This window comes from Bufo bufo, chromosome 7 (assembly GCF_905171765.1).
Source record: "Bufo bufo chromosome 7, aBufBuf1.1, whole genome shotgun sequence".
Classification (NCBI taxonomy): Eukaryota; Metazoa; Chordata; class Amphibia; order Anura; family Bufonidae; genus Bufo; species Bufo bufo.
Genome location: NC_053395.1, coordinates 175,769,243 through 175,796,510, shown reverse-complemented (window position 1 = coordinate 175,796,510; position 27,268 = coordinate 175,769,243). Strand labels below are relative to the sequence as shown.

The 27,268-nt window shown below is 45.5% G+C and overlaps 1 protein-coding gene across 1 annotated transcript in view; it reads right to left on the bottom strand.

The window, feature by feature from the left end:
• Positions 1 to 27,268, bottom strand: part of CERKL (ceramide kinase like) — a 139,874-nt gene that overhangs the window by 12,961 nt on the left and 99,645 nt on the right. Inside the window, exons 5-7 of the mRNA XM_040441505.1 lie at positions 7,999 to 8,141; positions 3,497 to 3,571; positions 1,010 to 1,187 (exon numbers count right to left, since the gene is read on the bottom strand). Coding sequence (XP_040297439.1) covers positions 1,010 to 1,187; positions 3,497 to 3,571; positions 7,999 to 8,141 — 396 coding nt within the window. The remainder of the gene's footprint in view (positions 1 to 1,009; positions 1,188 to 3,496; positions 3,572 to 7,998; positions 8,142 to 27,268) is intronic.

Here is a 27,268-nt window from a genome sequence, read left to right as displayed (position 1 = left end):
GCTGGGTACATAAGGATCTGATTCTCTCCTACTCACCTGGCCAGTAGCCCTCCAGAAGTCAACTGTACCGACGTCCTCAGGACAGCTATACAGTTGAATACTGTGGCACAGGTGGCGGCATTTTGTGCTGCACTGTGGTATTTGGTTCAGCTAGAGAGGTATATTGCTCTGCCCTATCATATTGCTGGCCCTCCTACTTCTGTTGTCCCTGCCTTAGGATACTTTCACACTAGCGTTATTCTTTTCCGGTATTGACTTCCGTCATAGGGGCTCAATACCGGCAAAAAATGCTTCCGTTTTATCCTAATGCATTCTGAATGGAGAGCATTTCGTTCAGTATGCATCAGGATGTCTTCAGTTCAGTCCCTTTACGGTATTTGGCCGGAGAAAATACCGCAGCATGATGCAGTATTTTCTCTGGCCAAAATTCCGGAACACTTGCCATTGAAATGTATTAATGCCGGATCCGGTACCCAGTGTTTCGGTAAACCGGATCCGGATTCCCAGTCTGCACATGCGAACAAAATAAATACCGGATCCGTTTTTCCGGATGACACCGGAGAGACGGATCTGGAATTTCAATGCATTTGTCAGACGGATCCGGATCCGTCTACAAATGATATCCGTTTGCATACGGATTTCCGGACCCGGCAGGCAGTTCCGGCGACAGAACTGCCTGCCGGAATCCAACAACGTAAGTGTGAAAATATGCTTATGTTGCCTTCTTTCAATTTGGACCCACCTACAACATGGGGCCACTGTAAGTTTTTTTCCAGGGCCACTTTTAGTTCCCAGTCTGCCCCTGGCTAATAGCATTATGTCATTGAGCTAAAGCCTAAAACATCCTAGCTATAAAACAAAACCTAATATAATAGCCATGTTCATATATCATCATGTTACATCCTGTACCATAAAGAATGTACCAATACACTGTACTTGTCAGTTACCCTTCACGCTTATCAATGTGAATATTTCTACAACTATGCAGTCAATCGAAAAATTAACCAACTTTAGATTTGCAAGTGTTTTAATAACTGCAAAGTCGCCTCTCTGACTAGAGGGCATCCAGCGATGCTTTTCTGCAAGGGCGAGAGTCCTTCCTCCAAATCCAAACATTGACGAAAAGCCAAATCGCAGAAGCTTGTCATCAGTGCTGAAAGTACAGGCGTCAACCGGCTGGATGTTCCCTGTGATTTCAAGGCAAACATGTTAGATTTTAACGTAAAAAATAAATAAATGTACATATCATTTTTGAACAACAATACATATGGGAATAGAAACAATCTGAAGAAATCAGACTATTGTAGAATGTAACCTTTTAAAACAATGACTGCTAGAAAAATTGGGTGGAGGAGCACAGGTTATACCATCTAGAACCTGTCATGAATGCACTTCTATTGAAGGAAAGAGACTAAAATTTGTCTCACAATCATTTCTAAGGCCAGATTCACACCTAGTGTTTAAAGAGAACCTGTCACCACTGCTGACATGCTTATTTTAATAGCTTCTTGCATTCCCTGTGAAATAACAGTTCTGGAGCATCTATTCTTATGGCTCTATGTTGTGCCGTCCCTGTATTATTTCTACTAGAAGTTATGAATGAATTGCTAGCAGGCTGCAGTAAGGGTACAAAGGGGAGGTAACCAGTTAGGGGTGTGTCCCTGCACAGTCTGAAAATAGCACCACTGATTGGATAGAGTGAGACAGGTACACCTCCAACTGGTTACCTCCCCTCTGTACCCTTACCGCAGACTGCTAGCAATACATTCATAACTTCTAGTAGAAATACTAAAGGAATGGCACAACATAGAGTCATAAAATTGTTATTACATGGGGAATACAAGAAGCTATTAAAACAGGCATGTCAGAAAGAGGTGAAAGGTCGTCTTTAACCCTTAAGATACCGGAATTTTTTTGTTTTTGTTTTTGCGGTTTAATTTTTTCCCCCTATTTTCCGTGAGCCATAACTTTTTTATATTTCAAGTCACATAGCTGTATGAGGGCTTTTATTGTTTGCGGGACAAGTGGTACTTTCTAATGCCACCATTAATTATGGCATAAAATGTAGTGGGAAGCGAGAAAAAAATTCCAAATGGGGTGGAATTGGAAAAAAAACTCAATCCCACCACCGTTTTGCAGGTTTTGTTCCCACAACGTTTTGTTTACGGCAAAACTGACCCATGCCCTTCATTCTCTGGGTCAGTACGATTACAACGATCCCCCATATATATAGTTTTTTTTAATGTGTAAATAGTGTAAAAATAAATGTAAACTTTGAGAGATTCTTTATTTTTTTTTTTTTAACATCACCATATTCTGACCCCCACAACTTTTTTATACTTATGTCTACTGAGCTGTTTAGGGGCTCATTTTTTGCGGGACAATTCATAGTTTTTATTGATACCGTTTTGGAGTATGCATGACTTTTGGATCACATTTTATTTCATTTTTTTTTGTAAGAGAAGCAATGAAAAAATGGCAAATCGGTCATTTTGACCCTTTTTTCCATTACGCCATTCGCCGTATTGGATTTTTTTTTTTTATATTATTCGCGTTTTCGGTTGCGGTGATACCCAGGATGTTTATATGTATTGTTATTTAGGTATATTTTTTTCATTATACGGAAAGGGGGGGGGGGGGGGGTTTTAAACTTTTATATTTTTTTAGATATTTTTTTTTTTTTACTTTTTAAATGATCATAAATGATCTTATAAATTATGTTTTAGAATTTTTCATTTTGATCTATAAGCGATTTAAAAAATGACAATTTCTTAGCATTTTGCGCATTTCTTATGTTGGCCTGCCATCTGGTGACCAAAATAAGAATTGCAGCATTAATGCTCTGAATTTCTTCGTAGAGATTCAGAGCATTCAGCGCATTTACTGAAGTCCCGATTGGCCGCATGGGGCTTCAGTACTAAACCTGGAAGCGTGAGCTTCGGGGTTTTTGCGCATTCAGGTGCCGTGATCTCACTTGATCACGGCATCTAAAGCATTTAATTACCGTGATCGGAATTATTGCCGATTTCGGTAATTAGCCGCAGGTCTCTGCTGTTTGAAACAACAGAGACTTGCCGCGCGCGCGGGGGCGTCATGCTTGCACAGATGTTTTCTATTAGGCAATTAGTGTACGCACTAACTGTCTAATGGATATTTTTTTTGGGTAAGTTATCAATAAACCAAATACAGTATATGCAAATTTATTCCATGGAGATTAAAAAGGGGCCACAAAAAATGCGTACAGCACACCGTGTGCTGTCGGCATCCATGTCTGTCTGTTCTGCAGACAAGAATAGGCATTTTGACAATGGGGTCCGTGGAAATTGTGGGATGCACACGGCCGGTATCCGTATTTTATGGATCCACAGTTTGTGGACCGCAAAACACATATGGTCGTGTGCTTGAGGCCTAGTACAAATAATTTAATGAATTTTTTGTAACATGGCTACTGAAGTATATAGTCTCTCATTGCACTGAGCCAAAGAATAATTCTTACCCATAATGATGTGCAATGCAGCGGTTACCGAGTGTCTGATACCATGAAGGGAATACGCCAAAACATTGGTGGTGCCTAAAAAAACAATGCAAAGCTATTCATCTATACATGGAAATAAGAATCTGATACTCTGTACTGCAGCTGTTATGAGAATTCACCTACGGTCACTATAGTTCACCATAGTAGCTGCCAGATGTGCAAACATTCATTCAGTTGCCTTCCCACAAATCCCTTCTTATTAATGGGGTTCTCCAGGGCTTGAATATTGAAGACATATGCTTAGGATAGGTTATTAATATCAGCTTGGTGGGGGTCCAACTTCCGACACCCCCACCAATCAGCTGGTAGAAGATGCTGCGGTGCACTGGACTGGCATAGAGTTCTTGTCAGAGATGGATGGAACGGATGGGAATTAGGAGATTTCACGGTATTTGGATCAGATCTTTAAATAGTGCCTATGTTTTGTTGTGCTTAGGGAAAGGATCCTAGTATATTTATGGGCATAAGTAGTCTACACAGATGGGAGGAATGTGGCTGATATAGTCCAACCAGAGGGTCTAGAACAGGCAAAACCTGTCTACTGTTATGTGCGGTGAGTGTGGATGTACTGTGTAAAACCAACTGGTTTGACTTTTTGCTAATTCTATGAGCTTTATTCTGGCAGTCCCCTGGTATTCACCCTTTAACCCCTATACAGAGATCTGGACTTCGCTGCAGGGGAACCACCAGGCCGCTACCTCCTGGAATAGTCCCGATGTGATTGACAGCTGACCCACAAAGGGCAGAGATACTGGTGCAAAGCACTGAGGGATCAGGCAAAACTCGTAGTCAGTAACAGGCTGAAGTCCAAAAGTCAGGGCAGGCAACAAAGGGCCAGTACGGTGATCAGACACAGGCATCAGAAGGTCAAAGTCTGGGAATCAGGCAGAAGTTGGCACACATGTAAACAAGCAGATTATAGTACCTCTGCAGAATTTATTGCTCAGATGCATAATGAGAAAAATAGCACAGCGTATATAGCAGAAGCTGATTATCACATTAGAAGCAGCTGTACACAGAACCAATGGAGGATTTAATCCTTGCAATACTGCAGAATGAGGTAAGGTTTGAATCAGAATACATTTCCCCAATAGATACACAGGACATGGGTGCCCGGGCCCGCTGCAGAGGAGGGGCACCAGGTCCGGAGCGCCAGACCTGTGACAGACCCAGCGCATGTAGAGCTGCTATTGTGTCTGCCTAAAGTGCGTTGCAGCAGTAAAATCTACTTTATCAAAAAAGTATGCAGCAATTCCAAAAGTGCTTACTTACAAAAGAAAATGATTGTGAATTTGCCATCATTTTCTATGGTCGACTACAGGTGTGAACTCACCTAGGATCCATGCGGAGGATGGCTAATTCACATGGTCACCGTAGAGCCGGACATCGTTACTACACAACAAGCTTACTTACAATACCTACTGCCTCCATCTTCATCCCCTCTATACATCATATATATGGCATTCGCTATCCACGGCCAGCTGTCCACCTATTTAGTAGATAGGCGCCATCCCTAAACTACCTTGTATGCTCACCTGCCTGATGCTCATTCTCTAGAGTCATCCACTTTCCTCTATATAGAGACATTGATCACTTACAGTGTGTGCCTGTCTGAGAATGAAAAGGCCGCCATACACACTAGTGTATTGTCGGCCAAACTCACCGAAAATGGCGGGATTGGCTGACAGTCTAGAGCTTCCAACTCTCCCCCAACGGATGATGTCGGGAAGAGAAGGAATTGGTGAAATTAATATTTTTGCCTGAACCTTTTGTTCTCCTGGGAAATAAGCCATCGCTAGAAGTGTCTACCAGCGGCATTCTCCCCTCTACCCCCTCCCCTTTGACAAAACATACACACTCAGCCGAACTGAACGTGGATATGTACGTGAGAGCCAGAAGGTTGCTGGGCGAGATAGCTGTCGGCTGAATGTGTATGGCCACCTAAAGTCTGTTCCTTAACGAATGCTCTAAAAAGAAGAACCCCAGAAGCCTAAGTTGTCAGGACAAACCCTATCCTATGAGAGAAACATAAAAACTGATATTTTATGATGACTCTATACAATCTGCAGCTAAATATACATAACCTAAATGGAATGGCGCGTTACTCCAGCCGACACATAAATGGTGTGCCATCAGACTGCACATGACTTTTATATTAGATATGATTCAATTCAGGAAAATAAGTAGCTCAGACATCAAGCAAGGATGATGAATCCAATCGAAAATTGCAAGACAGAAATAAAGAATGTCCTTGGATGAGAAAGCACTTTCTGCACCACAATTAAGTTAATTAACCAGAGGACATGAATATTCATAAGGCTGTTAATGTCTCCCACACCAAGGAGATAAATGTGATGTAATGAGCGGCCATTCAAGCATGTCGAAAATTTTCATGAAAAGCTAACCAACGCTTCAGTATTCATTATAAGATTTAAAAAAAAACAAGTAACATTTTGAAACGAATTATATAGCAAACTGCCCGCTTAGGCTGAGTTCACATCAGCGTTCAGCCTTTCCGTTCTCCGTTATAGGAGCAGGAGAACGGAAAGGACGGATTCGGCACATAACTGAGCCGAACGGAGCCTACGGACCCCATAGACTATAATGGAGTCTGTTAGATTTCCGCTCAGAGTAAGATTTTTGAATCGGAGACAAAAGTCCTGCATGCACAACTTTTGTCTCTGCCCCAAAATCATCTTCTGAGCGGAAACCTAACGGACCCCATTATAGTCTATAGGATCCGTAGGCTCCGTTCGGCTCGGTTATGTGGCGAATCCGTCCTTTCCGTTCTCCTGCTCCTAAACGGAGCAGGAAAACAGAAAGTCTGAGCGGTGATGTGAACAAAGCCTCAAGTTGGTGGAATCTATATAACATTTATGCAGATGAAGGATTGATGAATAGATCAATTGAGGCAAACTGAGAAACAGAGACACACAGATACCATATTTTTGTGCCTCTCTAAGTTAGCCTATTTGGCTACTTCTCTATGGATTCCACAGTAACACATGCCAATGGAAACAGCCAGTAGAGTGGCTCCAGGCCTTGCCATATGTTCCTGCATTAACAACACAGTCAGTGACTGCACAGTCCTTGTGTTTTTCTAATAATATATCACACCTTTATTTTTACTTTTTTCATTTTCACTTGTTAATCTATTTTACTTGATTTGCATTGCTTGCCATTGCTTATGGTGTGCTAACATTATCTGCAGCATCGTACAAAGACTCATAGCAGTCCCTGTACCCACTGGGGCTCACAATTTAATTTCCCAGCCTAAGGGGCCACACGGTCAGGTTTCCTGATGTAGTTTTGGAATCCAAAATCAGGAGTGGATCATAAAAGGAGCGAAAGTATAAAGGACATATATGACTTTTCCTCTTTTTGTCTAGATATATTGACATCATTTTGAGAATTAGTGATCCATTACTGTTCCTACAGATGTTCTGGACACTGTCCTTTTATATATTCTGTAGGTGACTGGTTGATTGTGTGCATAGCGGTTTCTACCTTGCCGGGAAGGGGCCTGTTATGGTGCACCGTGTCACTTAGCTTGTTCGTCTCTCATATAGGGATTGATGGGGCTAAAGAGACGTTATACAACCAGTCACTGTCCTTGAATGCCAGCTTGTCATTATAGCCCTATCAATGTTCTTGTATCTTGTGAAAAAACTGGAATTGGCAGTTGGAGACATTTTGTTCTATTTTCTTGGACTTTTTTCCTTTTTTTCAGTTTGGCGAGACATAGTCATATGTACAGGCAAATGCCTTTTTAGAAATCTGCCTGCCTTAGAAGTGCACAGCTTCACTTCTCATCTGTACGCGCCACAAAGATAAGAATGTGGCGGATTTCTAAGACAGTAACAGGGTTACCCATCTAAATATATTTTTTCTCCAATTTCCTGTGAAAATTGTATTAACAATTTAAATAAAACCATATTTACTCATTATTTCATCCTATAATAATTTTGCACTCAGCATGCTACACCACTAGATGCATGCTTTAAGGGATCTAGTTTTTAAAATGGGGTCATTGGACCTCCTTCTCTGTCACAGCTGACAGCAAGCCCTTTACACACAACACAAAGAGGGGAGGTAGCCATCCATTCAGAATAAAGTATAACAGTAAGTTTCTTTCATTTACACTTGAAAACCAAATAAGAACTTTTGTGTCCTAAGATAACACCTTTAAATAGGACCTGTAACCTCTAGGGGTGAGCAAACTTGTGATTTCAGGTTCCGCATACAAGGTTCAGGTTATCTAAGAATTCCGTTATGGATTCCGCTACCACGGACCATAAGTTCTTCTTTAAGTCACAAAAAAAAAATGAGGATCTCTATCAATTATCTGTATAAAGGTATAAAGTGTTACGAGAGAGGAGATGATGTTGGGATTGCGTCCACCAACAGCTATCAGACAGAATATCAAGCGTTATTGTATGATAACAATGCTTCCATACACTCACCGGCTGGTATTATACCAAGTGGCAGTGGGGCTCTGACAGGAGAAATGCTGCCATTTATAGTCTTCCCAGCATCCATCTGGGCTCGAAGCAGAAGACCATGAACAACTTCGCTGACTGATCCATCACCTCCTACACAAACTATACTGTAGAAAAAAAGAGAGAAAAACAGATGCAAATATTTTCTCAGTAAAACTTTACATCAATGTACCTGAGAAACCTAAATTATAACAGATGTGTTCTGTATGTATAATCTGTAAACGGTGTTATATTAGCAGTATGGTAAAACTTTAGGAAGTGCAGAATCTCAGTTCAGTAATTCTTTCACTCCATCACAATTGCTAGTGATCTACAAGCTACTTTGTAATCTATCATAATAATATTCTGTTGCTTTTCAGAGAATTATAGTCGCTAGGAAGCCATAAACGTTGTATCTAAATAAAGTCATAATTTAAGATGCTGTTTATTACTATTAATATGCACGGGGAGTAATTACTAGCATACATTTGTAAGGACAATTTATTTTTCATTGCTTCTTTACTATGGTATTATTTATACTTCATATTATGATTTAGACAGCACAAATTACTTTGTAGGCAATGGTTTTAGGAAACACACATTTACTATTTATCTTCCTTTCGAGCCATAGGCTTTACAGAAAATGTTGAGGCAAAACTCTTGAATACCCTTCCTCATTGTTCAGTCGCTCCTACTTTTCTTTTTTACTGCCGCAAGATGTCGGTCATTGCACATGATTACATCAGGGCCAGATGTGCCGGAAATGCTGTAGAATTGTGATGCCAATTCCAATAGTAATGTAAAATATCAGTCACCAAAAAGTACCAGTCACACAGTTAGAAAAATAGTTAACGCTTTGTGACAGAAAGGCTCAATATTTAGCCAACAATAAGTAAAATTGGCTTCAAAGGTGTACATAGCCTTTAAAGGGATTGTCCAACTTCCAGTATACCAGCCAATCAGCTGAATGAAGAGACCGCAGCCTCTTCCTAGGCCAGTGATGTCACGTTCATGTGGCCTAGGCACAGATCAGTCCCACTCAAGTAAATGGGGCTGAGCTGCAATACCAAGCACAGCCGTTATCCAATGAATGGAGCTGTACTTACTAAGCTGTGAAACAGCCATGGAGCCCACTATAGCACCACAGCCTCTTCAAAAAGCTGATCAGCTGGGATTCCAGGATTTAGACCACCACCGATCACATACTGAGGACCTGTCCTGAGGAATGGTCATCAGTATTAAACACTTGGACAACCAATTTAATGTGTAAACAGTATGCAGTAAGCTCCCTCTAGTGCTGATGGCCAGGGCCAGCGTCAGCACCCGGCATACCCGGGCAAGTGCCGGGGCCCACTCGTTTCCACGGTCACTTTAACATTTTGACATATTGTGGGAGTGGGTCAGCAGTAATTTACACAGACTGTCAGACAGATTACATACGGAGGAGGAGGACCGTGGACGGATTACAGCAGGGGCGGAGGCGGAGTTGATCAGCAGCTGCAGAAGACAGCATAGCAGCCGAGCCCGAAGAAACCAGGAGTTTATGATCAGGATTCAGGTGACCAGTAACATGAGGGGGCGGCTGCGGGGCTGTAATGACAGACTCACTGCTGACTGAGGCTGGACATGCTGACTGAGCTTTTAGCAACATTTGCATTACTGCTTGCTGTGCATTTCTTTTCCGTAGTTGTATCACTGCAGTACGAAACGCTATGGAAATTAGATAAAACTAATACTTTATTAATTCACAAAAAAAGGGGGGAAAGGAAACCTACAAACTATATATAAAATTCTAAATGACCATAACTAACCACATTTCTGAAAACGGGTCAAGATGACACATGAAACCGCTATAGGCGGTACCACTCAGGTGTGGATAGGGTCACTAGAAAAATCCACTACTGGTGCGCTACTAATGGCTGCACCACCAAGCCAGCCGGCCGTGGTGAGCTCATACAACCAAAGGTGTGCACCGTGGCACGGACAAGGTGCTATGCTCAAAAAACCCAGCTTAGTAGGCCCTGGACTAAGTTTAACAAACTAATCCATTGCTAAACATCTACCCATAGGGTCCGACCTGCTAGAAACCACCTGTTCAATTGTGAACCAGATGTCTGAGTGTCGGCCCTACGAGCACGAATCAAGGGACACTAAACTGGCTGGGTATGAACAAGGAGAAGCTTGGTTGCAGCTGCTCACATACTACAGAGGGCTGGATTGACACAGACCACTACTATAGTGTGAGCGCAATACAAGCAACATGTAAAAAGCAAGAGTTTGCCCCCACTATCGCTCTGCATTTCTTTTCCTCATCCATATAGATGTATGTACATAGTATGTGGTAGCCTGAGGTATACCGGGGGTCTAAGAAATTCCCCCACAAAGAGGGTTGTTGCTCATTATTCTCCTATTAATGGAGGCTGGAGGGATCCCTCCACAAAACACCACACCATGTAGCATTAGTACGTGGTATTTGGTAGCACACACACCATGCAAACTCCTGTATGAGTCTAGTCTGAGGTCCTAATAATTTATATTTATCTGGTCTGGGGTCCGAATAATTTATCTATACATGATCTGGGGGTCTGAATTCAGAAGACTGGGGTAAGAGTTAATTTAGGGGTTCTGGTCTAAGTTCCAAAATAAGGAGTCTAGTCTGGGGCTCTGATTTTATTTAGAATCTAGTCTGGGGCCTAAACTTATTTAGGGGTCTAATCTGGGGTCTGAATATAAAGATCTGAATTTAGGGGTCTAATTTGGTGCTTCCATTTATTTAGGTAGTCTGCAGGCAGAATTTATTATCTGTAGAGGGTGGGGGCAACTACAATAATGAGGAGCCAAAGATGTCTGAGAAGCAAACTTTGCATTTGTCAGGAGAGGTCATCATGACACACTGGGGCGGATAGAGAAGAAAAGGAAAAATAATGATTCCCTTACGTCCTACCAGCAGCACAGACGGGGGTTAACTGCCCCCTGTGGACTGGTAGGACCGGCGGAATTTTTAATGAGCCCAAGAACCAATAATAAAGTTCCCACTCCCTCAAATGGAGGGAACTACCCCCCAGCCACCGTGTTTTTTTCTGTCCTTTGGACAGGTGGACTGGCGTGTAGCTCCCCCCTCCCTTTTCTCTTGTTGGGGGGAGCAAAGATTTGGGGATATGGCATAGATCTTTCCCCTTGTATTTACTTATCTTTGGGGCTTTGCAATTGCCCTTTTTCTTCTGGCCCCTCCTCCCCTCTCTAGCACTAACCTGCTTTCTGACCTGTTTTCAATGGGGAAGGACATCCCCGGGGGAAAAATAAATAAATAAAAGAAGGGGAGAATAGGAGGGAAAGTAGACGGCTGCTTCAGCTGTGGCTCATTTGCCTGCAATAGTTCCGCCCTAGGGCAGACCCTTACGCCTCCTTATAAGCCCTCAGTTGCTTTTACTCAGTCTCTGGTTGTGCAGCTATTTAAGCAAGCCTCCAGAGCCCTATTGCCTGAGAGAGAATTCCTCTAGTTCTCCTTGTGATACTGAAACCTCGGAGCTTCGTTCCAGTTGGTGGGCTTATTCTTAAGGTGTAGTTTTGTCTTCTTATTGCTGAATAAGATTTTAATCCTCCTCTTTCTTTTGTCGCAGTCATGTCTTCTCCGCGAGACTCTGACCAGCGGAAATCCACCGCCACACGCAAGCACTTGGCATGTTTCGACTCTAGTACCCCCCTAGACGACAACTGCCCGTATTCAAGATGTGACAGCTGCCGTTCCCGTACCACCACTGAGCCCACGATGCAGGAAATGTATCAGTGAGCCAGGTGTTATGTGGATGACTCAATCAAGGGGGTAGTCAAGCTGTTGAATGAGAGGTTGCCGGGACCCTCCAAAACCCCTATGGAGGTCACCGCACCAAGCGAGAGACCCGCTGTTTTTTCGGTGGGCTCATCATCCTCTGATGAGGAGAAAGTAACCTCATGTTTTTTCCCTCCATAAAAAACTCAAAAACTTTTGAAGTCCATCAGGTCGGGGGACCAGGATGTTGATGTTGGGGAGTCCACCGATCCCGCCGGTCAGGCACAGCGTGTCTTTAAGGCGGATGAGACCCTCCGTTCAGTCATGCGTACTGAATGAAAAAAAAAACGGAGAAAGGACCAGTCCTGACTCGCAAATTCAAGATGATGTTCCCAATGGCGAAACCCCTGATGGAATCGTGGGGCTCCATTCCCAGGGTTGACATGGCCATAGCCAAGTTGTCTAGACGCACTCTGGTGCCTGCAGATGATGGGTCGAGTCTGCAAGACCCTCTTGATAGAAGGGCGGAGTGCACACTAAGAAGAAGCTATTCAGCCGCTGCAGCTTCAGCATCTGCTGCCATAGCAGCATCCGAAGTGTCGTCCTTCCTGAGGAATAAGCTGAATCAGATCCAGACTGACGTGGATCAGAGTGTATCCCGTGATGACATCCTGGCTGCCTTTAAAACTGTGAATCTGGCTATGGACTTTCTATGCGATACTACGCAAGTACAGCTAAAGCTCGCAGCCAAGACCATGGGCTTAGTCTCTGCAGCTCGTAGACCGTTATGGCTGAAGCCGTGGAAGGCAGATAATGCCTCAAAATATAATTTGTGTGGTTTTCCGTTTGAGCCCAATCGGCTTTTCGGTTCCGAGCTGGACAAGATCATGGAGGGCCTCTCCGATAAAAAGGGCAAGAGTCTTCCTCAACAGCCCTTTCGAGGTCGCTCCAGTCAGCATCGGCGGGGGCAGACAGGGCCAGCAGTCTACTTCCCGTAGAAACTGGGGGGGGGCAGCGAAGACCTTCGAGGCGCCCCCGCAGACCCACTAAGGAGGCTAATCCCTCCTCACTGCGGGCCTCCCAGAGGCTCTTGGTTTCCCCCTGCTGTCCCTGCCGTTACGCCTCTGGCTTTACCCGTACCCTCTCCCCAGATCCCCGTGGGGGGGCGTCTTTCCCAGTTCAAGGAGGTTTGGACCCAGGAGATTGCAGATCCCTGGGTTCTAAGCATCGTTTCCTCCGGGTACCTTATAGATCTCGTCTCTCCAAGAAAGATTTGTTATCAATCGAGGCTTTCAGCCTGTCAAACAGAGGATTTTAGAATCCTACATCCAGGACTATATTTCAAAGGGGGCTCTGGAGGAAGTTACGGCAGGGGAGCAGGGCCTAGGGATCTATTCTCCAGTGTTCCTGGTTCCCAAGAAAACAGGCGATCTCCGGATGATAATCGATTTGAGATATCTCAATCGATTCATAAGAAGGCCAAGGTTTCGTATGGAAACCATAAGGTCAGTCAGCCACATCCTCAGACTTGGAGATGTAATGGCCACTCTGGATCTCAGGGATGCTTATATTACGATCCATCCCGTCTCTCGGAAATACCTCAGGATCGCGGTCCAGATTTCCGGGGTTCTCAGGCATTTTCAGTTTGCCGCCCTTCCCTTTGGAATCTCATCCGCCCCCCTTATCTTCACCAAGGTGGTGGTAGCAGTGGTGGCAGCACTGAGACTTCAAGGACTGACCATTGTCCCTTACATGGACGACTGGCTCCTTTTGGCGGCCACTGTACCAGTTCTGACCCACCATCTTCATCTGGCAATTTCCTTTCTGCTCCGCCTAGGGTGGATCATCAACTGGCAGAAATCGAATGTGAGCCCTTCGACTTCAATACAATATCTAGGTTTCATAATCGACTCTGTGGAGATGTCCCTTCAGTTGACACCAGAGAGGAAGTCCCGGGTACAAGACCTAGCAAGGTTCTTATCAGTACCACGACGAGTATCCATTCGGACCCTCATGAAGATGCTGGGGCTCATGTCGGTGGCTGCGGACGCAGTCCCTTGGGCATTATGGCACCTCCGCCCTCTTCAAACAGAAGTTTTGAACAGGTGGGACGGCAGCCCTATGGGGCTAGATTCCCTATACTCTCTATCCTCCCAAACTCGGAACTCCCTGAGATGGTGGTTCCATCTCACTCCAGGGAAGTCTATGACCCAACCATCTTGGCTCATATTGACTACAGATGCATCCCTAGTAGGCTGGGGCGCTCATCTAGACGGTTACACAGTTCGGGGAACTTGGTCTCCCATGGAGCGGCGTCTCTCCTCCAATCTCCGCGAGATGCAAGCTCTCCGGCTAGCCCTCCTTCACTTCGCCCCTCAGTTCCGGGGCAAAGCGGTGAAAGTACAGTCAGACAATATGACTGCAGTTCTTTACATAAACAAACAGGGGGTACGAGATCCCTACCCCTTCTTTCAGAGATCGGGGTAATTCTACGGTGGGCAGAGTTGAACCTATCCCATCTATCTGCCACCCACATTCGAGGGTTCCTCAACATGATTGCAGATCGTCTAAGTCGCGGATTACCGACCATGGAGTGGTCTCTGCATCCGGAGATCTTCAAGCAGATAGTCTTCAGATGGGGATTACCGGAGGTGGATCTCATGGCAACCAGGTTCAACGCCAAGGTACAGAGGTTCTGCTCTCTATACAGGGAGGACAACCCCCTGGCGATAAATGCTCTGTCGATACCGTGGAGGTTCAGGCTGGCTTACATCTTTCCTCCTTTTTCCATGATACCGAGGGTATTGATGAAAATCTGTCAGGATCGGGCCTCGGTAATAGCCATCATTCCGTTCTGGCCCAAGAGATCCTGGTTTACCCAGCTCATTCAGATGAGTCGGGGACAATACTCGAGACTCCCCCCGGAGCAGACCCTGGCGCCGTGGGACACACATCTCTGCCCAGATGTGCACAGATTCAACCTGACAGCCCGGAGGTTGATTCAATCCCTTCCCAGAGTAGAAGGGCTCTCTGAGGCGGTTCTGAGAACGTTATCACATTCAAGAGCGGAGTCCACTAAGAAGGCCTACTCCAGAGTGATGAGAATCTTCACCTCTTGGTGTGATTCCAACCAGGTGGCGTCTGCAGATCCGCCCCTTTCCGCCATACTACAATTCCTTCAGGATGGACTAGACAAGGGCCTTGCTCTGGCCACTTTGAAGGTTCAGGTTTTTGCCATCTCAGCCTGTCTAAACAAGCCATATTCTCGGGATCCGCTCATCAAACGCTTCCTTAAAGGAGCCGAGAGATTGAAGCCTACAATACTGAGACCCATTCCTCAGTGGGATCTTTCAGTAGTGCTCAATGGGTTAGCATCTCCTCCCTTTGAGCCATTGGAGGAGGCCGGTTTTAAGTTTGTCACCTTAAAGACTATTTTTTTGCTAGCTGTGACCTCAGCTAAGAGGGTTTCGGAGTTACAAGCCTTCTCGGCTCTGCATCCATATATCACCTTTTTGCAGGATCGGGTCCTCTTAAGGTTCTTACCCTACTTCAGACCTAAGGTTTTATCCTTTCCGAATGTTAACCAGGTAATTTCTTTACCAGTTTTATTTTCTTCCGCCTCCTCCGATGTTCCTGTCAGACATCCTTTGGACATATCGAGATGCCTCCAGACCTATGTGGATAGGTCCAAGGAGTTCAGGATTGACGAGAATCTCTTCATCCTGTTTGCCGGTAAATCTAAGCCATTAGAGAGTCTTTTCTGTCTCAATCTCTGGACCCTCTAAGACTCAGCATGTCCAGTCTACAAGACTCAGCATGTCCAGTCTGTTATTACTGATTACCAGAGGACAGTACAGGGAAGAAGTATAAGGCAGGCAAAGAACTATAAGGCTCAGCATGTCCAGCCTGTGTCATAGTAGTCTGCTGCAGCCTGCCCTGCTGTGCTAAAAATTAAAATATCATCATATTGATATGTATTGGCCATTGGGGGCACAGGGGCAGGCAGCAGCATAGTGCTATCACCTATCAGCATTCATATTGATATTTATTGGGTCACATCACATATATAAAGCTGATATATACTTAGTTTTTCAATTGTGAAGTGAAAAATTGACCAATTTTCTTATATATGGTGACACAGATCAATGTCATGCTGGTAGGGAACAGCTTCCCAGGGTTGACCTTTTGAGGTGAGTACCCTGGAAGGGACTGAATAGGTGATATTGGTAGGGGCAGTTTATCTACATTGTGTTTGCTTCTAATACCTCCAGGTACTGATGCACACAAGCTTACAGAAAACAAGAATTGGCAGTTCAACAAGTACCACCCACCAAGAAGCACAAGTCTGGAAGCCAAAAAAGAAAAGAGAAGCAGATACTGGAAGACAAAATCAAGAAGCTAGCTTCCATTGACCTCTCCTTCAGGAAAAGTACACATAAGGCCTCATGCACACGACAGTGTTTTTTCACTGTCAGTGATTTGGCTTCAGTGGTCCGTGTCCGATTTTGCTTCAGTTGTGTTTCCTTGTGTCTTCCTTTTTTTGTCTGACAGGGGAAAAAAATGGAAGGTTAATGAAAAGTGTAATTTTATTGCACCAAGGTCTTGTAGAAAAAAAACGGACACGGACGCGGACGACATACCAGTTGTGCATCCGTTTTTTTTGACGGACCCATTGACTTGAATGGGTCCGTCCTCCGTTTTCCACTGACAAGAATAGGACAGGTTATTTTTTTTTTGACGGACTTTAATCACGGACGCGGAGAAAAAACGCAGGACTATCAGTTTTTTTTCACAGCTCCATAGAAATGACGGAACAGACGCGCTAAACTGTGAATAATGACAGAACGGACGCGGATCCACACAACGGACGTGTGCATGAGGCCTAAAGAGAATGAAGATTCCTCCATTTGCACTGCATCAGATATTCAACCAAGTGTCAATACCTCTCAAGAAGCATGTTCGAGCATTGAAGAAGTCAGTGAACTGGTTGTAGACCCTCCAGACCAGCAAACCTTGTCCTGTCATTCTTGACCTTTTCCAGAGCTTAGTGATGATCCAGCAGAATGGCCAGATGTAATCAGCGATCTACTGAGATGTCAAACTATCAAAAGGAGCCCTAAGCAAGTGAAGCTGGAAGATTTTCCACTTACAGGTTTTCCAGATGGTACAAAAAGAAGATTCTCATCTGGTCATTATTACAGATTGCTGGGTTCTGGGAAAAAAGGTTCCATGAGATGGGCTCATTTACTCAGGGCTTGGAGAATCCATATATTGCAGTTGTTGCAGGCTATTTGACAATGAAGCTAAATCACATTTCTCAAGCCCAAATGGATTTAGAGACTGGAAGCATGTCAGTGGTAAGGGATCCTTGCATTCCCACGCAATATCTAGCAGCCACCTGTCTAATTATGCAAAATGGAAAAATCTGGAATCAAGCATAAAAATAAAGAAACTACCATTGACAAAGACTTGCATCGACAACTCCATTTGGAAGAACAAAGATGGCGCAAAGTATTGTTGCGGCTACTGAAAGTAATTCACTGGTTGGCAAAAAACAATCTGCGCTTCAGAGGATCATCAGGTACTGTGTTCACAGAACATAACTGTATTTTTCTCCAATTACTGGAGCTGATCTCTAAATTTGATCTGGTTCTGAAGGAACACTTGCAACGTGCCAAAGGAGGAACCAATGCGCATTATCTGACCAAGGATATGCAAATCAAATTTCTGCGTTTAATTGCCGATGCAGTGATTGAAAAAAATCATAAAAAAGGTGAGACAAGCTAAATATTTTAGCATCATTGTAGACTGCACAGCAGGCATCTCCAAACAAGAGCAGTTGTCACCTGTGCTGCGATATGTGGACATCGATGATGTTAGCAAAACAGTGGAAGTCAAGGAAAGCTTTCTGGAATTTCTGGCTGTCACAGATACAACTGGAAAAGGTCTTGCAAGTGTTGTTTGGGAAAGACTGACAGAACAACATGGACTGTGCGTGTCAAACCTTCGAGGTCAGTGCTATGACAATGGTGCTAATATGAGGGGACAATGCAAAAGGGGTTCAGGCAATTGTTTTAGACAAAAATCCTCAAGCCTTCTTTGTACCATGTCCTCCACATAACTGGAATCTGGTAATGGTGCACGCTGCAGAGAGCTCAAGCCGAGCAAAACATTTTTATGATCTGTTAAATCGCATTAACGTGTTCAGAGCATTTGAACATCTGACACTTCAAGCTCTGTCTCAGACACGATGGTGTGCTCGCCTTGAATCAGTAAGAGACATTTTGTAACAGTTTCCACAACTTTTTACATGGTACCCAATATTCCAGTGACACATACAGTGAGGCAAAGATTTTATTGGATCCCATATGCACATACCCCTTTGTTGCCTCTTTATGTGTATGGTATGACATTCTCCTCCAGGTCAACCAAATTAGCCTGGCTGTACAAACGAAAACCATTAAAGGAAACCTGTCACCATGATTTTGTGCATAGATCTGGGGACATGGGCTGCTAGATGGCCGCTAGCACATCGGCAATACCCAGTCCCCACAGCTCTCTGCGCTTTTATTGTGTTAAAAAACCGTTTTGATCCATATGCAAATGACCTGATATGAGTCCTGTGTCCGGAGATGAGTCCAGCGGAAAGGAGCCCAGCACCGCCCCGCGTCCTCCGAATCTCCTCCTTGCTGGCTGACGTCACAGAGCTGGAGCGCCGAAATCTCGCGATGCGCGAGCTAGCGCATGCGTAGTGTCGGCATCATGTTCATTCCCTGTACTGGCATCAGCACAGGGAACGAACTACGCATGCGCTAGCTCGCGCATCGCGAGATTTCGGCGCTCCAGCTCTGTGACGTCAGCCAGCAAGGAGGAGATTCGGAGGACGCGGGGCGGTGCTGGGCTCCTTTCCGCTTGACTCATCTCCGGACACAGGACTCATATCAGGTCATTTGCATATGGTTCAAAACGGTTTTTTAACACAATAAAAGCGCAGAGAGCTATGGGGACTGGGTATTGCAGATGAGCTAGCGGCCATCTAGCAGCCCATGTCCCCAGCTCTATGCACGAAATCCTGGTGACAGGTTCCCTTTAATGTTTCAAGTGTTATCCCACTTGTAAAATCTATTACCGCAGCTTTTATGCTAAATGTAAGGCATTTGCGAAAGGCTGGATATACCTACTGAATACCCGACACACAGGGTTAGGGCTTGTTCACACGACCGTATGGCTTTTTCAGTGTTTTGCGGGCCATTTTTAACTGATCCGTTTTTCAGTTTTTTGTTTCAGTAGGGTTTCCAGTTCCGTTCCGTTTTTCATATGGCATATACAGTAATTACATTTGGCTGGGCATAAAATTTTCAATAGAGGGGTTCCGCAAAAACGGAACGGATACGGAAGACATATGGAGAACATTCCGCATGTGTTTTTATTTTTTTTGCAGACCCATTGACACGAATGGAGCCACGGAACGTGATTTGAGGGGCAATAATAGGACATGCTCTATCTTTGAACGGAAAAATGGAAATACGGAAACGGAATGCATACGGAGTACATTCCGTTTTTTTTTTTGCGGAACCATTGAAATGAATAGTTCCTTATACGGACCGAATACGGAACTCAAAAAACGGCCCATATACGGAACGCAAAAAAAAACGAGCCTTTAGAAAGAAAACTCGGCAATGCAGTGACCAAAACTGTCAAGGGCCAGCATGCCAGCAGGCAAGTGGAACATCATTTTTAGATGCAGGGCAAGAATTTGAAGAAATATTCTTCAAACCTCTGCTTGAAACTGTCCTTGGTGAAACTGAAATAAGGTTCAATTTTTTGCAAACATTTACAGACAAGTTTGGATTGGAAAGAAGCCGCTGACTTGTCTAACTTACAGCTCCACTGTTTAAAATTCTCTGACCCAGCAGTTGATGGAGAAGTTATGCTTGAGGAGATCAAGACACTGGCTAGGATGCCCACCGGAGACTTTAAAGTACATATTCTCCCACTCTCTTAGGCCGCCTTCACACGAACGTGTGCGCCCTGTGGCCGTGCTAAGGCCCGCAATACACGAACACCGACCGTGGGACAGCCACAGCGGATCGAGGACCCATTCATTTGAATGGGTCCACGATCCGGCCGTTCCGCAAAAAGATAGGACATATCTTTTTGCAGAACTGAAATACAGGACGATACCCCACGGAAGCACTCCGCAATGCTTCCGTAGGGTTCCGTGCTTCCGTTCCGCATCTCCGGATTTCTGACCCATTGAAGTGAATAGGTCCGTATCCGTGATGCGGAATGCACACGGAACGGTGCCCGTGTTTTGCGGATCCGCAAATGCGGCCTGCAATACGGCAACGGGACACCTACGGTCGTGTGCAGGAGGCCTTAATCTGGCATTCCCAAACTTTGTGTTGGCATTGCAGTTGTTAACTGTGCCTGTTTCAGTTGCATCTGCTGAAAGGAGCTTCAGCAAATTGAAGCTATTTAAAAAGGAACTAAGGTCCCAAATGTCGCAAGATAGATTAAATGCACTGGCGGTTCTTTCAATCGAATTTCAAGAATAAGAATGTGTAGATTTTAATCAGGTAATACATTGCAGGTGAAAAAACATGCATAAGGGTCCATTCACACGTCCGCAAAATAGGTCCGCATCCGTTCCGCAATTTTGCGGAACAGGTGCGGACCCATCAATTTTCAATGGGGCCAGAATGTGCTGTCCGCATCCGCATTTGCGGATCCGCACTTCCGTTCCGCAAAAAAATAGAAAATTTTCTATGAGTGTGCCGGCGATGTGCGGTCCGCAAAATGCAGAACGCACATTGCCGGTGTCCGTGTTTTGCAGATCCGGACATACGGACCGTGTGAATAGACCCTAAAAGTGTTTTAACTGATTTACACAAGATACCACTTTTGTGTTCTGCCCAAAAAAGTTCTGGACCATTAATGCATGGATTCCAACAAGACATTTCATAGTGTTCTGCATTAACTTCCTTTTGTACTTTTTCAAATGTTTTATGTCTTTACAGTATGTCAAAATAAAAAAATTTCATATTCAATGTCTGTCTGTTTCTCTTTAGAGGGTGTACAGTAAAAATGGAATACTGTGAGTAGACCTGAGGGATTAAAACACTGGGTAGATAAAAAAAAAATTAGGGACATAAGGACTGATTCACAAAAATTCATGCTGTAGCGTGTTCTGTCTATTGTATTAGGCACCATATATAATACATGCAGTTTTATGGCTTAGTGTGTTGTGCAAATATGCCACAAGGGGGCCCACTGAGGCTTTATCACCCAAGGGCCCACATGAACCTGGAGCCGGCCCTGCTGATGGCTGCAGGCAGAATTGCATCTTTGTTAGATTTAAAGTATGTCCAGAAAATCCTGAACTTCTGCCCTATTAAATACATAATAAGGGTCCATTCACACGTCCGTGTGTGTGGATCCACAAAACACGGACATCGGCGATGTGCGTTCCGCATTTTGCGGACCGGACATCGCCGGCACTTAATAGAAAATGCCTATTCTTGTCCGCAATTGCGGACAAGAATAGGACATGTTCTATATTTTTCGGGATCGGAATTGCGGACCCGGAAGTGCGGATCCGCAATTCCAGATCCGGGCAGCACATCGTGCTGCCCCATAGAAATGAATGGGTTTGCGGAACGAAATTGCGGACGTGTGAATGGACCCTAAAGTTACTTATTATAGTTTTATCCCCAAATTGATATTGCAGATTTAATTTAAGTGTATTCCTCTAAAAATTGTCAGACCCAGAGAAAACCTATTACTGGTGGATCAACAGCAGCAAAACCATGAACAACGCCTTGTGATTCTAGGTAAATACATGTCCTGTGGTCAGACTAAATTGCTTCATTGTTGCCAGATCCTTCCTCTTGTGATTGGAATTGACTGATGATTTCTATGATCAACTTACCTGGAACTTCCAAATGAGTAATTGATTTTTGTCGTGATAACGTGGAAGCTCTAAAGCCCGAGAGATGATAATGGGCTATTTTATAAACTACACTGTGATGTTTCCCTCTGCGCCATTTTCAAGGGTCTATAGCACTGCTGTGCTGTCTCTGCACACGGATCACTAATAAGAACTACGTCTTTTCATATTAGCTCAAAACCTTTATCTGTCCTTGAAAAAGGAAAATAAGGTCCTAATTGATCAACAGTACCTTGTCATTGCGAGGCATCAAGCAGGATGTTCTCAGACCGAAGTGGCCACTGAGCTTAGAGTCTCACAGAGTGTCATCAGCAGGTTGTATCAGAGATACAGAGACTGGAAGTCACAAAAAGGCATAGAAGTGGACGTACTTTGGCCACATCCCACACTGATGACCGCTTCATTGTACCTGACCACCCCACCAGGCACAGGCGTCATCGTATTAAATGGGCCAGGAAGCATCTACGCTGGACGAGGGACCAATGGGACTCGGTGCTGTTCACTGATGAAATTCGATTCACACTGAGCAGAAATGATGGCCACCAACGATGTTGGAGATGTCAAGGAGATCGCTCTGTATCAACCATCAACCACTGTTGTCACCAGACAAGCCTTTGGTGGTGGTGGTGTTACAGTGTGGGCAGGTGTGTCTAGTCAATACAGACCTGCCCTACACTTTGTGAATGGTGTCATGTAACTCAATATTAGGGTCCATTCACACATCCGTGTGTGTTTTGCGTAACCACGGATCCGCAAAACACGGACAGCGGCAATGTGCGTTCCGCATTTTGCGGACCGCACATTGCCGGCACTAAGAGAATATGCCTATTCTTGTCCGCTATTGCAGACAAGAATAGGACATGTTCTATTTTTTTCAGGATCAGAACTGCGGACCCGGAAGTGCGGGTCCGCAATTCCGATCGGGGCCGCACGTCGTGCGGCCCCATAGAAATGTATGGGTCCGCAATTCCGTTCCGCAAAATGCGGAATGGAATAGCGGATGTGTGAATGGAGCCTTACAGTCTGTATCGTTCAGTATTGTGTGTCCTATATTGCACCAGATTTCTAGTTCTAAGCAGTGAGGCTATATGTCTAGCAGAATATATGGTCCAATAGATCGCATGCTGCAAAAAGAAAACATCTGAGTAGAAATGCTTTACTGCCGTCACACTTCAGGGCAAAAGCGACACTTATGGTTCATGAAGGATGTTTCAGGCATGTCCCAAGACCCAAACTGCATTACATAAAACCTGGTGCCTAATATATTGTTTGGAACCAAGTAGACATGTTTTAGAGAAATATAAACGTCCTTTTGGCCTGAATCCACCCCCCTGGACCTGCAGAACACAGGGTTCTTGTTCCTTCTGTCTCCTGCTGTTACTGATGTACTTCGGTCCAGCATGTCAACATCCGATTTGACTGAAGTCATTTTGCGTGGCCGCAGTAGTGACATATCCCTCATGCGTCACATCAGTAGGTCATGTGATGCAGGGGGCAATGTAAGCTCTGCGGCCAGTTAATGGCTGCAGAAACACACATGACCCCTGCCAAACCAGGTCTTGACAAGCAGGACATGCGCGTCACTGGCAGTGGGGGACCAAAGGAGCATCAGGGAGCAGGTAAGTATGATTCCCTTTGGCAGTTCCCGAAACATGGGGGGTGGGGTGGGGGCTAAAGAGTAGTGTTGATTGATCACCATTAAACCAGGCACCCCCTGCTCTGAAAAGGGGAGGTTGCCTGGTTCATAGGAAAAGGTCAGAAATTGATGGAAACACCACCGAAATGGTTCGGGAACAGCACCATTTGTTACACATAAAGGAGGGCATCATACACAGCCTTGAAAAATTATGATTGATAGCCTGCTGGTGACCCTCAAAAACATTTGGAGCAAGGGCCTGCTGATCTGACCATATAAAAAACATTATGGACGAGGGCCTGCTGTCGCTTTGGTGACTCTAGATAACCTGGGGCCGATCGCACATCCCCGTGACGGCGACGATCCATTCGGATGTCTGCCCTATCAACTTTCGATGTTATTTTCAGTGCAAACCATGGTGACCACGGGTAACGGAGAGGGACACTGAGAAACGGCTACCACATCCAAGCAAGGCAGCATGCGCGCAAATTACCTATTAGGTATAATTAGGTGAGGGCCTGCAGCTGAGCTAACCCTGTGAAAGATTTTAGGTGCAGGCCTGCAGGTGAGCTGACCCTGTAAAAGATTTTAGGTGCGGGCCTGCAGGTGAGCTGACCCTGTAAAAGATTTTAGGTGTGGGCCTGCAGGTGAGCTGACCCTGTAAAAGATTTTAGGTGCGTGCCTGCTGGTGAACTGACCCTCTACAAAATTATATGCGTGGGCCTGCTGGTGAGCTGACCCTGTAAAATATTGTAGGTGAGGAAGCAGAAGCTGACTGGAAAGGCGACGATCATTTTGCAGCTGGTATTCCACTACTTCCTTCTGCTGCTCACAAAGCCTGGCCAATGTGTGGAACGTCGAGTTCCAGCGCGTGCTCATGTCGCACAACAGCCGGTGAGCTGGCAATTTCAAGTGCTGCTGCAGCAATGACAGACCGGCTGAAGCTGTCGATGACTTGCGGAAATGTGCACACACGCCGAGCCAGTAGCTCAGGCAAACCGCTGAACCACTAAGTTGAACACGTGGGCTAGGCATGGGATGTGTGTGAGCTTGCCGAGCTCCAAAGCCATCGCCAAGTTACAGCCATTATCAGACACAACCATGCCTGGCTCTAGGTTGAGTGGCGAGAGCCACAGCTCAGTCTGGTCTCATACCCTGAGACAGCTCTGCGGGGGTGTGCTGTTTGTTCCCTAAGCATATCATCTTCAGCACGGCCTGTTGATGCGTCGCCACTGCAGTGCTACACTGCTTCCAGCTACCAACTGATGGCTGACTGGTGCTGCACGCGGATAATTCGGAGGTGGAAGTAGAGGAGGAGGCGGAGGAGGAGAAGTGAGGGTTGGAGCCACTAATGTAGGTGCTGGCGGAAACCCTGATCGATGTAGGGCCCGCAATCCTTAGCGTCGGTAGCACCTGTGCCATCCCAGGGAACGACTCGCTCCCGGCCTCCACAACATTCACCCAGTGTGCCGTCAGGGAAATGTAGCGTCCCTGGCCGAATGCACTTGTCCATGTGTCAGTGGTTAAGTGGACCTTCCCAGTAACTGCGTTGGTCAGGACACGTGTGATGTTACGGGACACATAGTGGCGGCTGGGGAATGCGTAAAGCGGGGCGGTCGCTGACATCAGGCTGCGGAAGGCCTCAGTGTCCACAAGCCTAAATGGCAACATTTCCCGGACCAGTAATTTGGAAAGCTGCACATTTAGTGCTATGGCCTGTGGGTGGGTGGCTGGGTATTTGCACTTGCGTTCAAATGCCTGGGGTAAGGACATTTGTACACTGCACTGGGACACGGAAGTGGATGTGGTCGCTGATGGTGCTTGTGAAGGTCCAGGTGCAGGGCAGGAGGCATCCGGCCTGCGTCTTGGACAGGGTATTGGCCAGCACGTAACACAGGGGAAGAGGGGGCCGTGGTGTGACCCGCAGACACAGATTGTGGACCCAGGTGTTAGGCCCACCTATTAGGGTGCTTTAATGCAATTTAATGCAGATTTCCGCAAGGGTGTGCTCCGGGGAACAGTTGCGGGCCTGTTTGGTGTGGCCCGCCTTCTCCCTTTTGCCACCCCACTGCCTCTTCCAGTCTGTTGGGGTGCAGAAGATCCCTCCCCCTCTGTACTGCTGTCCTCGCTCGGCTTTCCATCTTTCCAGGTTGGGTCAGTGACTTCATCATCCACCACCTCCTCTTCCACTTCCTCACTCTGCTCATCCTCCTCATTTGTTCCCTAACCAATACCTCAGTGATTGACAACTGTGTCTCATCCTCTTCATCAACCTCTTGAGATAGTAATTGCCATTGAGTTATTGGCAACTGTGTCTCATCATCATCCACCTCATTAAACAGTAATTTCTGTTCCCCACCGTCATCTTCTTGTGATTGTGGATGCTCAAGAGTTTGGGAACAGGGTTGAGAAGTACAAGTCAGGGTTAAATGTTGATTTACCTTACGGTAAAAGCTTACACTGGCGCTGGTAGGTAGAAATGTGACACATAAAATACAGTGGCTGGATGAATATTCCGCTATAGTAAAAGATGGATATCATTGACAATCCAATGAATTAATCACCGCAATGATAATTACCTTTTCTCTGGATGTGGGCTGGAGAAATAGTCTAAGTTCTTCAAATATTTGCACGGTTCCCGTTCCTGTGTGTAGAGGTGTGTGAAGAGAGGAAAAAACTTCACTGCTCACCTGCTAGCATTCACACTGCTCCGGCCGGTAGCTGCGTGGTGCGAGGGAGCAGACTATGGGTTCGGCGTCCAGGATTTTCTGTGCGTGTGACGTCACCGCGAAGTACTACTGGTGCTCCCAGAGATCAAAGTTCATCCGACGCGTTTCTGAGCCGTCGGGCTCCTTCATCAGGGTTAGTTTATACAAAAATATCCAAATCTTTGATGATCCCTAGGAGCACCATCAAATCTATCATAACCAAATAGAAAGAACATGGCACAACATCAAACCTGCCAAGAGAAGGCCATCCACCAAAACTCACAGATCGAGCAAGGAGGGCATTAATCAGAGAGGCAGCACAGAGACCTAAGGTAACCCTGGAGGAGCTGCAGAGTTCCACAGCAGAGACTGGAGTATCTGTACATAGGACGACAATAAGCCGTACTCTCCATAGAGCTGGGCTTTATGGCACAGTGGCCAGAAGAAAGCCATTACTTTCAGCTAAAAACAAAAAGGCACGTTGTGAATTTGCGAAAAGGCATGTGTGAGACTCCCAAAATGTATGGAGGAAGGTGCTCTAGTCTGATGAGACTAAAATTGAACTTTTCGGCCATCAAAGAAAAAGCTATGTCTGGCGCAAACCCAGCACATCACATCACCCAAAGAACACCATCCCCAAAGTGAGACATGGTGGTGGCAGCATCATGCTGGGGGGACTGGGAAACTGGTCAGAGTGGAGGAAAAGATGGATAGTGCTAAATACAGGGATGTTCTTGAGCAAAACCTGTACCACTCTGTGCGTGATTTGAGGCTAGGGCGGAGGTTCACCTTCCAGCAGGACAATGACCCCAAACACACTGCTAAAGCAACACTTGAGTGGTTTAAGGGGAAACATGTAAATGTGTTGGAATGGCCTAGTCAAAGCCCAGATCTCAATCCAATAGAAAATCTGTGGCCAGACGGGGTTCTGCACTTTGTTTTAACTGATGATCTATCCTCTGGATAGATCATCAGCTTCTGATCGGCAGGGGTCCGACACCCGGGACCCCCGCCGATCAGCTGTTTGAGAAGGCAGCGGCGCTCCAGCAGCGCCGCGGCCTTCTCACTGCTTACCGCAGGCCCACTGACGTCACGACTAGTATCAACTAGCGTGGGAGTGGCTAAGCTCTGTTCACTTGAATGGAGCTTAGCTCCTCCCTCGCTAGTTGATACTAGTCGTGACGTCAGTAGGC